Here is a 14,130-nt window from a genome sequence, read left to right as displayed (position 1 = left end):
TGCTGCCAAATCAATTAAGTACTGACCATGATATTTTTATGCATTATAATAAAAACCATTTCAATCACAGTGTAACATAGAACAAAAGCAAATACATTGATGAAATATAAACTGATAAATATGTGGTAATGGTATGACAACATAATTACATCTTTCAACTTCCCTGACATGCTGGTCAAGTGCTATTTTGGTTTGATTTATTCTACCATATCACATAGTTAGAATTTGTCCTTACAGATTTTTTTTTTTTTTTTACCTTGGTTATTTTCAAATGGATTGCATGGAGGATTTACCTTTATGGTGCAAAGCTTTGCGTGCAGTGTTCCAAGCTTATGACACTTCAGCACAGGCCTAAAGGAAGTGTATAAATCCGTTCGAGAGCTCAGCTGTTTTGTTGGAGACAGCTTCTTTGCCTCTTTTCAATTGGTGTCCTCAAAATATCCTTTCAAAACAAAATATGTACTCTGAGGACATTTTTGCAAACTATTCCTAACTTTTTCCTTTGCTCTGATATTTGTTTTCACTCTGTAAACGTATTGTTCACAACCATGGCAGCTATCATCTTGGGTGCAGTTTTATGAAGCATCATTGAACAGTACATGTCCAGAAAAAGTAAACACTTCTATTTTTCTCCAAGGGAGAATTGAGTTTTCTAGAAGTTCACGAGTTGGACACCTGGAGCTGATAGTAGATGATCAAGATGTATATTACATTAAGGTACGTTATCAAGTCATGAACTCTCGTACTAGGATGAATAGTGAGATGAAAGCACAGAAAAGAAAGGCAATGAAAACTACACATACTGAAAAATAGTTCTGCCAGCAGTCCACCAGAGAAACGACCAGTTCTCTTTATTACATATTTTTGAGATACACTCAGTGCTAAATTGTGTTTCAAAAGCTTTTAAGGCATGGCTTCTACAAGTAATCTAAAGCAATTTTTTCACATTCAGATATACTCAAAGCTCTTGGGTTGCTTCCAGTGTTACATCAGTAGAGAAGATCACATTGGTCTCATTATGTGCATATGGAGCACACAGTTTTTCAGAGCCATGTTCTGACCATGCATAAAGACACTCTGAGTAAGCCTAGGCCCATTTCTTCACGTGTGTGGACTCTACAATTGTAGGAATCTCTAAGATACTATTGTTTATATCACAGGAAGTTATTTTCTTTTTAAAGCACTGGGTAGTAAGCATGAGAATTACAGTATTTGAACTCTGAAATTAAAAAGCAAATAAAAATGCAGGTGGGAGTTTGTCACTGAAACTCTACTGACATTTTTGTTTCTATTCCAGGACTTGAACAATTTTTTCATTATGCAGTTGATACCCATAGCAGGATGCCATGTCTTATGAGGGCCTCCTAAGCCAGTCAGTTTCAAACACTGCATTTTCCTACAGTGAACACATTATTTAAAAGTTTTTTGTTTTTTTTTTCTAGAGTAATATTTCAGCAAAGATTTTTTGGATGTTTCTCATTAACCCAAACACTAATTAGCATTTCAGATTGTTTGCATCTAGTCCAACTTAAATCTAGTTACCTCTGTGAGACTGCCAGTATTTTCAGTAACACCATATTACTTTTTGGCCCAGTATCGTAATATTCTTGATGACTTCAGTCACTACTGAAGCCAGCAAAAGGTGAAGGAAATAGCATCTCACACCACTGTGATTTTTGTGTAACTGGAAAAACACATCCATTCTTCCTCCCCATTATTTACCTACAATAAGTTCTGTAGTTTGGGAGGTAGAAGAGGGGGTTGTTGAGTGTATAGAAAAAACCTCTCTTTTCTTCCTCCTCTCATTCCTGAAATGCCCAAGTGTATACTGTTGTTTTCTCAAATCAGTTTGTACTGTTGAGTGGCTTGGGTTTTGGTTTTGTTTTTTTATTTGTTTGTTTATTGTAGGGAATGACAGATTTGCAGATGCTGGGTGGAGAGCAGAGATATGTGACCCAGCTGGAGGTAAAGCTGATAAAGGAAAGCAGTCCTATCATTCTGTCAGGAAACATCACTAAACAACTTGGCAAGAAGATAACTTTTTCAGTATCCCTGAATAATTTATTGAAGGATGCTGCATTTCTTTCAGGTTAGAGGACAATAAGTATTTGCCATATAAATGTAAGTTCTGGAGCTCTTATATATTATGTTTGCCTGGTTTTGGACATGCATTTCTAAAACTCCTTTCAAATCGGTAAAACTGCCTTTTAAGATTACTATCTTTCATAAATTTGTACGAATACGTATTTCAGGATAATAGGAATTGTAAAACACCTTGTTGTTTAAGTCTTTTTTTAATAACTGTGGAAGAGGGTAGAGGAAATAAGATGTAAGGAATCCCACCTAACAAAAAATGCCAAAACAATAACGGGTCTTAAAATATTTTCTCATTTTCACTTTTGTTAGTACAAAACTGCAGAGACATACATGTAGCTAAATGTCTCTTAAACCTGTTCTAAAAATCTTTAATTTTTTTTTCTTACAAATACACTAAGAGGGAAATGAAAGTATCAGAAAGAGGGCTTTACTGTTTGTATGATGTAATTTTTTTTTAAAGGTAAATTAATACAGTGGAATAAACCAATAATTTAATGTAAGGCTCTCATTTTTTCCATAGTATTTCTTACTCTAGTCTCCATGTGGCAAAGACATTGAGATGTCATAGGATTATGCAATGTTTCCAAGTAAAACTAGCTTTTAAGGAATTCAAAATATCAGTTTGGTTTATGCGAGGTTAACTTTAGGTGAAATTTTCATCTTTAGCTTTCACATGGATTGCCAGTCTGATCTGGTCTGATTTTAAACTCTTCTAGACCTAGAATGCACCAATTCTGTTACAAAACCACAACCTTGCTCTGACCTGTGTAGAAGGAAATATGCACATGTTCATTTATTAGGCCTTAATTAATTAAAAGATCAGTCTGTTAGATTTTATTTCCTTTTAGAAGCAGCTTTGACTGCATTCATTTCACTAAACTTTAAGCAGTAGCTGAGAAATATGGTTTACAGGCTGTATACGTAGTCAGAGGAAGACACTGGACATTCAGCTCTGTCTTTTTGTTTACTACACAAGGAGTACAGCATGGATTAGACAGGGTGAGCCTGAATGCATTCGTTTTTTCGCACTGCAGCATTACTTTTCTGGTTAAAGTTAACTCTGTGTTCTACCACTGCGTAATCACTTCTACTCTTTTTGTAGTGTTTCTGGAGAAGAAGGTTGATGATAAGCTGAGACAGTACTCATTGGAAGGGGAGACTTACCTTCCAGGTGTTGTTGGAGTTCATGTCATCAGTCTTCTCAAGCAAACTGAAGGCTTGTGGTCTCATGGTTTGAGGATGAAATATGGACTCCTAGGTACAGTGAAAAAGAGGGAAAGTAAAAGCATTCTGTTTGTGTCATTTTTCTGCAAGTTATTTGGCTGCATGATTGGGACACTCTTAACAGGAAAGATTTCACTTGATTTTTAAACTGTGATTTGAGGCCTAGGGTGAGATTCTCTTTTCACGTGGATAAACTTTACTCTTTGATTCTGCATATAAAAAAGAGAATTAATTTTCTAATGTGCTTTTCACAAGCATGTCCAATACTTGGCTTTTTTAATGGGAATTGCTCCTAGTTAATTTGTGTTCTCAAGTGTTAATACAAAATGAATTGTTGCATACATACACAAAAAAAAAAAATGAGGGACTCTTTGTAGGAAAGAGTGGGCTGTGCCCTCCAAGCTGCAGTGTATGAACTGTGCATTAATTTTATTGGACAAAGCAGGTGAATATCAGTGTACTTATATCAAGGTATCGAATGCTTATAGTAGCTAGTCATGATAAACATTGTAGGGTAGTTGTATGTGTAAAGTATGTTGCACATTCAGAAAGCCTATAGCAATATAAGTAGTAAAGCTTTCTTAAACCTACACCAGTATGAGCCCATAATTTTGCAGAAAATGACATGCTGATCAGAGTTTTTTATACACACAAACAGAAACATACCTGTACACATACAACAGTATTGGATGATATATAGCTATAGCTATACAAGTATGAATTTGCATACTTAGATCCTAAGCCATATATATGCAAACCCAGTTTGGTATCTCTTCTGCCTGATGTGGTCAGCAAGTGATCCCTTGTAGAAGTAATCCTACTCATTGGTTAAGTTTAGTTATTAATAAGTTCAGGTGTTAAGAAACAGTGTTTTGACAACAACACTGTAGTAAAATGTGTCTAGATCTTGAGCAGTTAGTGGAAGTAATTCTTGAGCTGAACTTCATTTTAATGCAGTTATGCCATTATTGGTACCAAACTGCACAAACTTTGGTCAGCACCTTTAGACTGCCAGACCTTTTACATGAATTAAATATCTACTTGTCTTATACTTTTTACTCTAATAATGTTTTCATTTTCATGGGTGTAAATCACTTATTTAGCAAATACAAAGTAACTGTTCTTAAATGCAGATTCATTAAATGTGTGCTTTCCTTTGGATTCATAAGGTAAATCAATGAAAAGATACCTGTAAAAATTGACACATCTCACTTTAATGTTTTTGAAAAAACAGAAACCTTGAAGCCAGAACTAGATATATGCAATTAACATTTTGAGAGTTTACTTTTGATTTATTTAAATAGGTAACTTTGTGGTTTAACTTGAACAGGAGAGGCAAAGAATCTTCATCATGAATGCAGTGTGCGGCAAAAGATGAAAGTGGAGACAGGTGCACATGGCGTGTACGAACTTGATATTGGGCATGAATTTCACTGTATGCAGACTCCAACCTATAATCACAAGGTAGAGATACTGACTGAAGCACTTAGTACTTGTGTGCCAAGTATCTTGGTGTAACTCACATAGAGGGGCTTAAACAGAGCAATGCCCAAGATGCCTTTTTTGGATCAGTCTTTTTCTACTCATCGTGTTTCTCTTTGCTTTCTACGTAGACAAAGATAGCCAGTCCAGTAACTTGCTTCTAATTTATGCAGTCCATTACAGCTGTAAGTGGCGGAACTCTCCAGTGATGTTAATGTATTAATTTGCAATTAATGCAGAATGTGTGAAAAATTTAAGTTTATGATTTATCTTGTTTCTACCCTTGTAACTAGAAGTGAGTTTGCTTATTCTTCAGAAGCTATATGTCTGGCAAATAAGACATTTAGACATGTTCTGTATTAATTTTCTTGTTCAGATTTGTGTGCTTTCTCACAAATTTCAGTGTGTGCATCCCTTTCATGCAGAAAAGCAGATATGTTTAAAGTTTCATCCTTTACAGACGGCACAAAGGTTAATTTAAAGGCAAATCACCATGAAAACTGGGTATTTACTTCAGAACAGAGAGCTGGCTGAAGAATAAGCTTCTGAATTAAAGGGAAATTTTGTATCCTTTCAGATTTGCTTTTGGTCCAAATTGGACTGAAGCCAGGAAGTGTTAGGGTTTCCCATAAGGAGGATCTTGCCAGGCTTTGCAGCTGCCCAGTGAATCCCTGTGGGCCAGTCCATCCAGTACCTGAGTCCAGTTGCCTTAGCTTTTGAGAAAATCAATTTGACTGGAAGCCCATAGTCTGGGGCTTTGTACACTGAATTTCTTTCTTCTGATGGAATATGATTTCTCTTTGGAAAGTTTGCAACCCTTTCTGCTTTAGTCTTGCTTGCTACTTGGAACTATTTCTACACACACTTAACAGCAGTGAGTAAAAGAGCCTGGTTTACAGGAAGAAGGTGTTTTTTTGTTCTTTAGGTTAACCTGAAACATGAAACAAGTGCATCTTGGCTTTCCTCCCAGATGGAAATTAGCTATGGGAAACACTGGAATCAAATAAACAACAGGAAGAAACTGCTGATTAGCCAAGCATTTAAGAACAGTTCCAGTTCATCTCTAGTCAACTATTTCATGGAGGTAATCATGTATTGAAGAGTAAGACCTTCACTTCAAATGTTTAGCAGACAAAGTAAGAGAAAATTTGGGATAAATTTATTTATTAAGACTTTTGTGTTATGTATTAATAAGTCAGATATCCAAATCTGCTAAGTTTGAATTAGGTACAATCTTAACCGAGGCTTGTAGAGATCTCTGACGTTTGAAAGGAGCAAGAGAAAGCTGGTAGATGGATTTTTCAAGTACTAAAAGTGTTTGGGTGTAATGTGGTCTAAAGTTTTTGTAGGCTTTGTAGAGATTTGTGAAGGTTGCTTTTCTCACACAATGTGGAAGGAAAGTACAGGTTATAGTAACTCTGAATATTACAGCATTTAGCTGGAAGTTTGTATGGACCTGGGTTTTGTCGCTTTTTTGGGGTTTTTAATAAGTTGATTTCTATTCTGGATCAGTAAAAAGTTTTCCCATGTAGTAAGGTATAATTAAAAACCTCAGAGAGTTTATGCCTTCTTTTGGAGGCACATTCTGTGAGCTACAAAAAGAAAACAATTATTTATATTGGCATGCCCTCTTATCTTTTATTTGTAAAAAGTTCTTACAGATGTTCTTACAGACGTTCCAAAAATTTCTGTGGTATTAGAAGTTGCAGGTCTTCTCTGTTATTTTCTTAGATTAGGTAATAGTTTTCTGAATCATTATTCTCTTTCTATATGGAGTACTTGTAAGCATAGAATTTGTCTGTGATTCCAGCATAGACCTAGATTTTGGTTTGTTCTTTTCCAACAAAGTAAATTATCTAAAAATTAATGGGAATTTTCCTTTTTGAATCCCAAGTAGGTGTAACAAATGCATATTAAAGAAACCCCTATCTGTAATTGCTCAGCATTCATGAAAAGCTGTAAAGTGAATGGCAAATGTGCAGAGCAGAGATGCTACTCATGACGTTTCTGCTACTCTGTGTGTGTGTGTTAGCTTAGACAGCCCTGAAGATAGAATCCTGCTTTTATTTAAATGTGCTTAACTTGTTTTCCAGTTTACCATGCAAGTCCTGGAGAAACAGGTGAATTATAGAACCCAGCTCCAGCACTCGCATGCCTCTCAGGTTTATTTGCAGAGCAGCACCAACTTTGAGGTGCAGTACAATGATCACGTGCCATTTGTGGCTGGGCTGCAGTGGAAAGATGCATCCAGAAATGGCCTGAAGAAGTGGGAAGGTGAAGTACCACAAACCATTTCAAGTCTGTGATTAGAAAAGCAAGCATTGAAAGTTGCTGCTGGGATTCTGTGAGCAAGTTTTGTGTGGGTGTCAGTCATAGAAATAATGGTTGGAAGAGACAAACCCTGGAAGCTATCAAGACCAGCCTCTTGCTCCATCATGACTGTTCCTAGTATTAGATCGCATCTCCTGTGGGTTTGCCTAGCAGAGGTTTTGGAACCTCCAACTTTCCACAGCCTAGCTGGCTAGCCTCTTTCAGCAAGAGCCTTAGCCTCTCAAAATGCAGTTTGTAGCCATTGTCCATTGCTGCCTCTTTCAAAGAGTTTGTGTTCCTCATCTTTGCCATTTACTTTTAAGTTAGCTGTAGGCAGCTACAGATTCCCCTGGTCTTTTGGCAGACTAAACAAGTCTGCTCCCTCTCTTCTTGTCACAGGTCTTGTTTAGCCCCTTTCGCATCAGAGCAGCCTTCTGCTGTAGCTTTTCTGGTTTCTCACCATCTGCCTCGATCTGGGTGCTCCCAAACCAGATTAGTGCTGCAGACATAACCTCTCCTATGCTGTGCAGAGTGGGCTGTCTGATAGCTGTACTCCTAATGTAGACCAGTCATGTCCTGTAGCTTTTGAGTGAGATACCTGACCAAGAAGGAACCATGTTTTAAAAAAATTCTTTACTGTCAAAACATGGAACCAGCATTGACTCCATTATCTGAAAAACACTGCATCACATAAAGCCAAATGACAAAAAAAATATTTCTTATTGAATTTCATTTCACATTTCTTCACATGGCAGTTAAAAAGCTTATGGCCAAAGATACAGTAAAGCCCTAAAAAATATGCATACAGAAACATCTTACTGAACTTAATGCAGCATGAAATCTTGTTCGAAATGTATGTGTTGCAGGATTGAATTTCAGTGTTTGCCCATGTCAGAACAGTTTTGATTAAGGCCATTGTAATTATGCAAATAACGGTTACAGACTTACAGTTCAGGTAAAGATTTCACATTTTGTTGCAGATCATGCAGTAGAACCTGTTCCTGGTGCCAGTTAGAGACTGGACTTCACAAATTTCCATTTATTAACAAACCTCTCTATGTGCTACACTATGAGGCATGTTATGCTAGTGAAGGACATACATTTCATTATATACCATCCAGGAAGAGAATAGGTTGAGAGGAGCATTTTATCCTTATTTCTAAACCCCAGTGTCTTACCAGCTTTGTTGCAGAGTTAGAATCCAGGAAGCCTGAAATCTCACTTTTCTGCCAGCTTTAATATGTGTTCCTTCCAGGTCTATTAAATATAGACACCCCATGGCTATATCTGCATGCAGCTCACAAACTACATCAGCCTCAGCATTCTGCTTATTTGTTGACTATGGAGCTGACAACTGGAAAATCTCTCTCCATTAAGAATCTTGTAGTGGAACTATTATATAAAGATCAAGGCAATGAAAAGGAAGGGAAAATTCACATTTACACACCAGCTACCACATACCTACAGGTAAAGAACATGATGCTTCCTATAGTATATGGCTTTTATGATAGAGCTTTGTGACAGGTACCAGCCAGAATTGTCATCATGCTAAACTAACGCTTGTTTGGCATGCTGTGTGAAGTAGCTTGTTTGAGAAACTCATGCATTATGTGCCATCTCATAAGAAAGGATCTTGAAATGTTTATGGTCATCTGTTCTCTGTGCTTGAATTATGAGCAGCTTACTCTGGGGCAGATAAATCGGCACAGCCAGGGTCTTTTTATTAGCTTTGAAAAAAACCCTGAGGAGAAGGACTTGGAGGCAGCTCTGAGAGTCTGAGCCTAGAAACTGGGACCCCAGAGCATGAGCAGCAGGACAAGGGAGGGGATTCTCCCCTCTACTGGGCTCTGGGGAGACCCCCCTGCAGTCCTGCATCCAGCTCCGGTGCAGCAACACAAGAGGCATGTGGACCTGTTGGAGTGAGACCAGAGGAGGCCACGTAGGTGCTGCAAGGGCTGGAGCACCTCTGCTCTGGAGACAGGCTGTCTTATTCAGCCTGGAGAAGAGAAGGCTCTGGGGAGACCTTAGAGCAGCTTCAAGCGCTTTAAGGGGCCAACAAGAAAGCTGGAGAGGGGCTTTGGATAAGGACATGTAGTGGCAGGACAGGGGGGGGTGACTTTACACTGTCAGAGGGGAGATTGAAATGGTAACTTAGGCAGAAGTTCTTCCCTGTGAGGGTGGTGAGGCCCTGGCACAGAGAAGCTGTGGCTTCCCCATCCCTGGTAGTGTTTCAAGGCAGGTTGGACAGGTCTTGGAGCATCTTGATCTAGTGGAAGGTGTCCCTGCCCATGGCAGGGGGTTGGACCTAGATGAGCTACAAGGTTCCTTCCAACCTAAACCAGTCTGTGATTCTAAGCTTCCTCCTAATTTATTTTAGACTGTTCTATGCAACTGAGGTTTAAGACTGATTTCGTCACACTTGCTGTGCATTAAGCAATATGATAAACCTGTCACTATGCAAAGTGTAGAGTTGTCTTGAAGAAATTTCTTACGTGCTTCTGTATAAATGACATGAGAGCTTGGAATCTTTGCCTTTCTTTTAGAATCCACTGCAATCATCTAAATCTTTCACTTAGGTTTATGTTTAAGGTGTTCCTTTATTCTGAGCTGCAGCTTTTCCTCTTGTATCACCGCTGGTTCATACACAGTGTGAAGGATTGTGAGAAACATTTTTGAATGAGGAAAAAAATGCTTATCAACTGTTTTCTTTTAAACTATTTAGATTTTCCTTTCTCCTTTGCTTAGAGGGGATAAAATAAACTTTGAGGTCTTTATGGCAGTTCAGAGTATTTTGGTAATTGAAGAGCTGCACTCTAACAGTTCTTGTAATCATCATTGCCAAGAAAATGCATTAATTTCACTTCTGTGCTGTGCTGCTTTCTGTCTTAACTCAGCCAGACTAATGTGTTTGCCTTTGTTTTTCAGGCATCAACATTTAATCATCTTGGGAGGAATGTTCTGCATAGCTATAGTGAAATGGTATCTCTGTGGAATCAGCTTGTGAAGAATGAGATTCATTTGGAGAATAATGAGCGAGCCAAGTTTCTCTGCTTTAAGATAAAGAGTCCAAAACAGGAATTTAACTTCACAGCCAGCTATCAGAATCTGGCAGTGGTAAGACAGAAATACAAATGCAATTTCTTTGACTCAGCACTGTGTTTTTCAGGTCTGCCACCTTTCTGGAGATGTTATTGCTGGTGTTGAAACTTAAACGCTTCTAGTGTTGTTTCTGTTTCTCCCTGTTTTAGCAATCTGCTGTGTAAAACTAGGTTCAAAAAGAAAAGGGACAGACACTTGTGTATTTTTAAGTACTCACCTGTTTGGGAGGCCAACTACAGACAGAAAGGGAGGAGAGGACAACAAGAGACCACATTGCTAGATAGTGATATATAGATGCGGTTACTTAACGTTGATGCAGATGCGTGGCAGGTGTGGAAAATTCTATTGTCTTGGAGGATCAAAATATCTTGCCTGCTAGTAAACATAGCACCAGCCTTGGTTTATATGCAGTTTAAGCCTTTACATCCTCTCCAATCTTAAAATCATTTTTTCTTGCTTGATGTCTGCAGCACAGGAAGGATAATCAGCAATTTGTTCTTCAAAGAGATAGTTTGATCAGTTACTTTGGTGAGTTCCTTGCAGGACATATTAAAACAAAAAGCGTTTTTCAAGTCGTAAGGTTCCATGCTTTGCAAATCCAATTATTTTTTGTATGTAAATGTACTAGTACCACAGCTAGAGCTTGCTCATACTGGAGGTAGGTTGCACTTAAGTGATACATTATAGGGCATTTGTCTTTTGCTGAAGTCAGTTTTCAATGTACTCTAATTCTGTATAAATGCAGATCAGCATTTAAACTGAAGCAGAAAGGGGTTGATCTGTGAACTGATAGCCTTGCTGCAGCCTGTTGAACAACGTGGCTTGTATATTGATGTTCCTGAGTATGAATGAATTAAATCTGATGCAATTATCCTTTCTTCTTTTGGTTTTATGATATGAGTGCAGCCTAAGAAGACAAACTTCTCAGTAAAGACTGTATGGAGAGATTATAAAAGGCTGCCTGTTGTGCTACAGTTTGAAGGCCAGATAGAAGAGCTGAAGAAGGAGAAGATGCTCTATCAAAAACGTGGAACATTCTATTTCAGGTTCAGTAGTTGAATTATTTTTATCTCTGAAGATTGTTTTGGCCTAAATTTTATGCCCTTGGGAAATGTCCTGGGTTTTACAAAGTGGAAATGCCACATACACAAAGCCTGTGCTTCCTCCCATCTGTCTGTCAAGGCTTGCTTGAGCACAGGGACTTCATGGGCTAGTTGCTTGCATCCATTATAATAAATGCTTGGAGCAATGTAGAGATATCCCAGCCGCTCCAGCCAATGAGCCGGCTTCAGTTGGAGCTCGGCTCAGATGCCTCTATACAAATGCCCGTAGCATGGGGAACAGACAAGAGGAATTAAGAGATGTGTGCACGTCTATGGGGGTATGATATAATAGGCATCACAGAAACATGGTGGGATGGCTCCTATGACTGGAGTGTTGGAATGGAAGGTTACAGGCTCTTTAGAAAAGACAGGCCCAGCAGACGGGGAGGGGGAGTTGCCCTTTATGTTAGGGATAGTCTGGAGAGTATGGAACTCTGTCTGGGGACAGGTGAGCAGTGCACAGAGTTTGTGGATCAGGGTTAAAGGGAATATAGCTATGGGAGACATTACTGTGGGGATCTGTTACAGACCGCCTGATCAAGGAGAACCTGCGGATGAAGCACTCCATAGACAGATAGGAAAAGCCTCATGCTCGCAGGCCCTTGTTCTCATGGGTGACTTCAACCACCCTGACATCTGTTGGAAGGACGGTACGGCCCGGCGCAAGCAATCCAGGAGGTTCCTCGATTGTGTAGCCTGGCACAAGCAATCCAGGAGGTTCCTTGATTGTGTGGAAGACACCTTCCTTCTGCAAGTAATAGAGGAGCTGACAAGGAGAGGTGCCCTGCTTGACCTCGTGCTCACCAACAGAGAAGGGCTGGTTGGAAATGTGACGCTCCAGGGCAACCTTGGATGCAGCGATCATGAGATGGTCGAGTTTGAGGTCCTCAGGACAGTGAGAAGAGCGTGCAGCAAGCTGACTGCCCTGGACTTCAGAAGAGCAGACTTTGGCCTCTTCAGGAACCTGCTTCAGAAGGTTCCATGGGATACAGCCCTAGAGGGCAGAGGGGCCCAAGACTGTTGGTTGATATTCAAGGATCACCTGCTGCAAGCTCAGGAGTGTTGCATCCCAACCAGAAGGAAGTGCAGCAGGAGGGCCAGGAGACCTTCTTGGATGGATAAGGAGCTCCTGAGGAAAATTCAATTGAAAAAAGAGGCTTATAATAAGTGGAAGCAAGGACAGGTGGCATGGGAAGAGTACAGGGATGTTGTCCGAGAAGCTAGGGACCAGGTTAGGAAAGCTAAGGCCCAGTTAGAATTAAACTTAGCTAGAGGTATTAAAGACAACAGGAAGGGATTCTACAGGTACATAGCAAGTAAAAAACAGACTAGGGAGAATGTAGGCCCCCTCAGGAAGCTCTCAGGAGAACTGGGTACCCTGGATTTGGAGAAGGCTGAGGTTCTGAATGACTTCTTTGCCTCGGTCTTCACTGGCAAAGGCTCTGACGAAACCACCCAAGTCTTGGAAGGTAGATGCAGGGACTGTGAGAATGAAGACCTTGCGTCCACTGTAGGAGAGGAACTGGTTCGAGACCATCTTAAAAATCTGAACGTGCACAAGTCCATGGGTCCTGATGAGATCCATCCACGGGTCCTGAAGCTAAATTACAGACCAGTCAGTCTCACCTCTGCCTGGCAAAATCTTGGAGCAGATTCTCCTGGAAGGCATGCTAAGGCACATGAAAAACAACAAGGTCCTTGGTGACAGCCAGCATGGCTTCACTAAGGGGAAATCCTGCCTGACCAATTTGGTGGCCTTCTATGATGGGGCTACAGAACTGATGGACAGGGCTAGAGCAGCTGATGTCATCTACCTGGACTTGTGTAAAGCGTTCAACACTGTCCCACATGACATCCTTGTCTCTAAATTGGAGAGACATCAATTTGATGGATGGACCACTCGGTGGATAAAGAACTGGCTGGATGGCCGCACACAGAGTTGTGGTCAATGGCTCAATGTCCATCTGGAGACCAGTAACAAGTGGCGTCCCTCAGGGATCGGTGTTGGGACTGGTCTTGTTTAACATCTTTGTTGGTGACATGGACAGTGGGATTGAGTGCGCCCTCAGCAAGTTTGCCGATGGCACCAAGCTGTGTGGTTCAGTTGATACGCTGGAGGGAAGGAATGCCATCCAGAGGGACCTTGACACACTTGTGAGGTGGGCTGATGCCAACCTCATGAAATTTAACCATGCCAAGTGCAAGGTCCTACACCTGGGTTGGAGCAATCCCAGGCACAGTTACAGGTTGGGCAGAGAAGAGATTCAGAGCATCCCTGCAGAGAAGGACTTGGGGGTGTTGGTTGATGAGAAAATGAACATGAGCCGGCTTCAGTGTGTACTTGCAGCCCAGAAAGCCAACCGTATCCTGGGCTGCATCAAAAGAAGCGTGACCAGCAGGTTGAAGGAGGTGATCCTGCCCCTCTACTCTGCTCTCGTGAGACCTCACCTGGAGTATTGTGTGCAGTTCTGGTGTCCTCAACATAAAAAGGACATGGAACTGCTGGAAGTCCAGAGAAGGGCCACGAGGATGATCAGGGGACTGGAGCACCTCACGTATGAAGACAGGCTGTGGGAATTGGGGCTGTTCAGCCTGGAGAAGAGAAGGCTGCGTGGAGACCTCATAGCTGGAGAGGGACTCTTCATTAGAGACTGTAGTGACAGGACAAGGGGTAACGGGTTAAAACTTAAACAGGGGAAGTTTAGATTGGATATAAGAAGGAAATTCTTTCCTGTGAGGGTGGTGAGGCACTGGAATAGGTTGCCCAGCGAGGTTGTGAATGCTCCATCCCTGGCAGTGTTCAAGACCAGGTTGG

General features: G+C 40.5%; 1 protein-coding gene across 1 annotated transcript in view; it reads left to right on the top strand.

Moving 5' to 3' along the window:
- LOC134160128 (uncharacterized) overlaps window positions 1-14,130 on the top strand; it is a 95,027-nt gene that overhangs the window by 33,142 nt on the left and 47,755 nt on the right. Inside the window, exons 22-30 of the mRNA XM_062611803.1 lie at window positions 638-717; window positions 1,909-2,089; window positions 3,200-3,355; window positions 4,652-4,785; window positions 5,729-5,887; window positions 6,897-7,077; window positions 8,369-8,580; window positions 10,039-10,227; window positions 11,119-11,258. Of these exons, the coding sequence (XP_062467787.1) occupies window positions 638-717; window positions 1,909-2,089; window positions 3,200-3,355; window positions 4,652-4,785; window positions 5,729-5,887; window positions 6,897-7,077; window positions 8,369-8,580; window positions 10,039-10,227; window positions 11,119-11,258 (1,432 nt within the window). The remainder of the gene's footprint in view (window positions 1-637; window positions 718-1,908; window positions 2,090-3,199; window positions 3,356-4,651; window positions 4,786-5,728; window positions 5,888-6,896; window positions 7,078-8,368; window positions 8,581-10,038; window positions 10,228-11,118; window positions 11,259-14,130) is intronic.

Source organism: Pezoporus occidentalis, unplaced genomic scaffold (assembly GCF_034315485.1).
Source record: "Pezoporus occidentalis ecotype Australia unplaced genomic scaffold, CSIRO_AGI_Poc_V1 ctg158, whole genome shotgun sequence".
Lineage (NCBI taxonomy): Eukaryota > Metazoa > Chordata > Aves > Psittaciformes > Psittacidae > Pezoporus > Pezoporus occidentalis.
The sequence above is the reverse complement of the archived record's forward strand: the minus strand, read 5'-3'. Positions and strand labels throughout refer to the sequence as shown.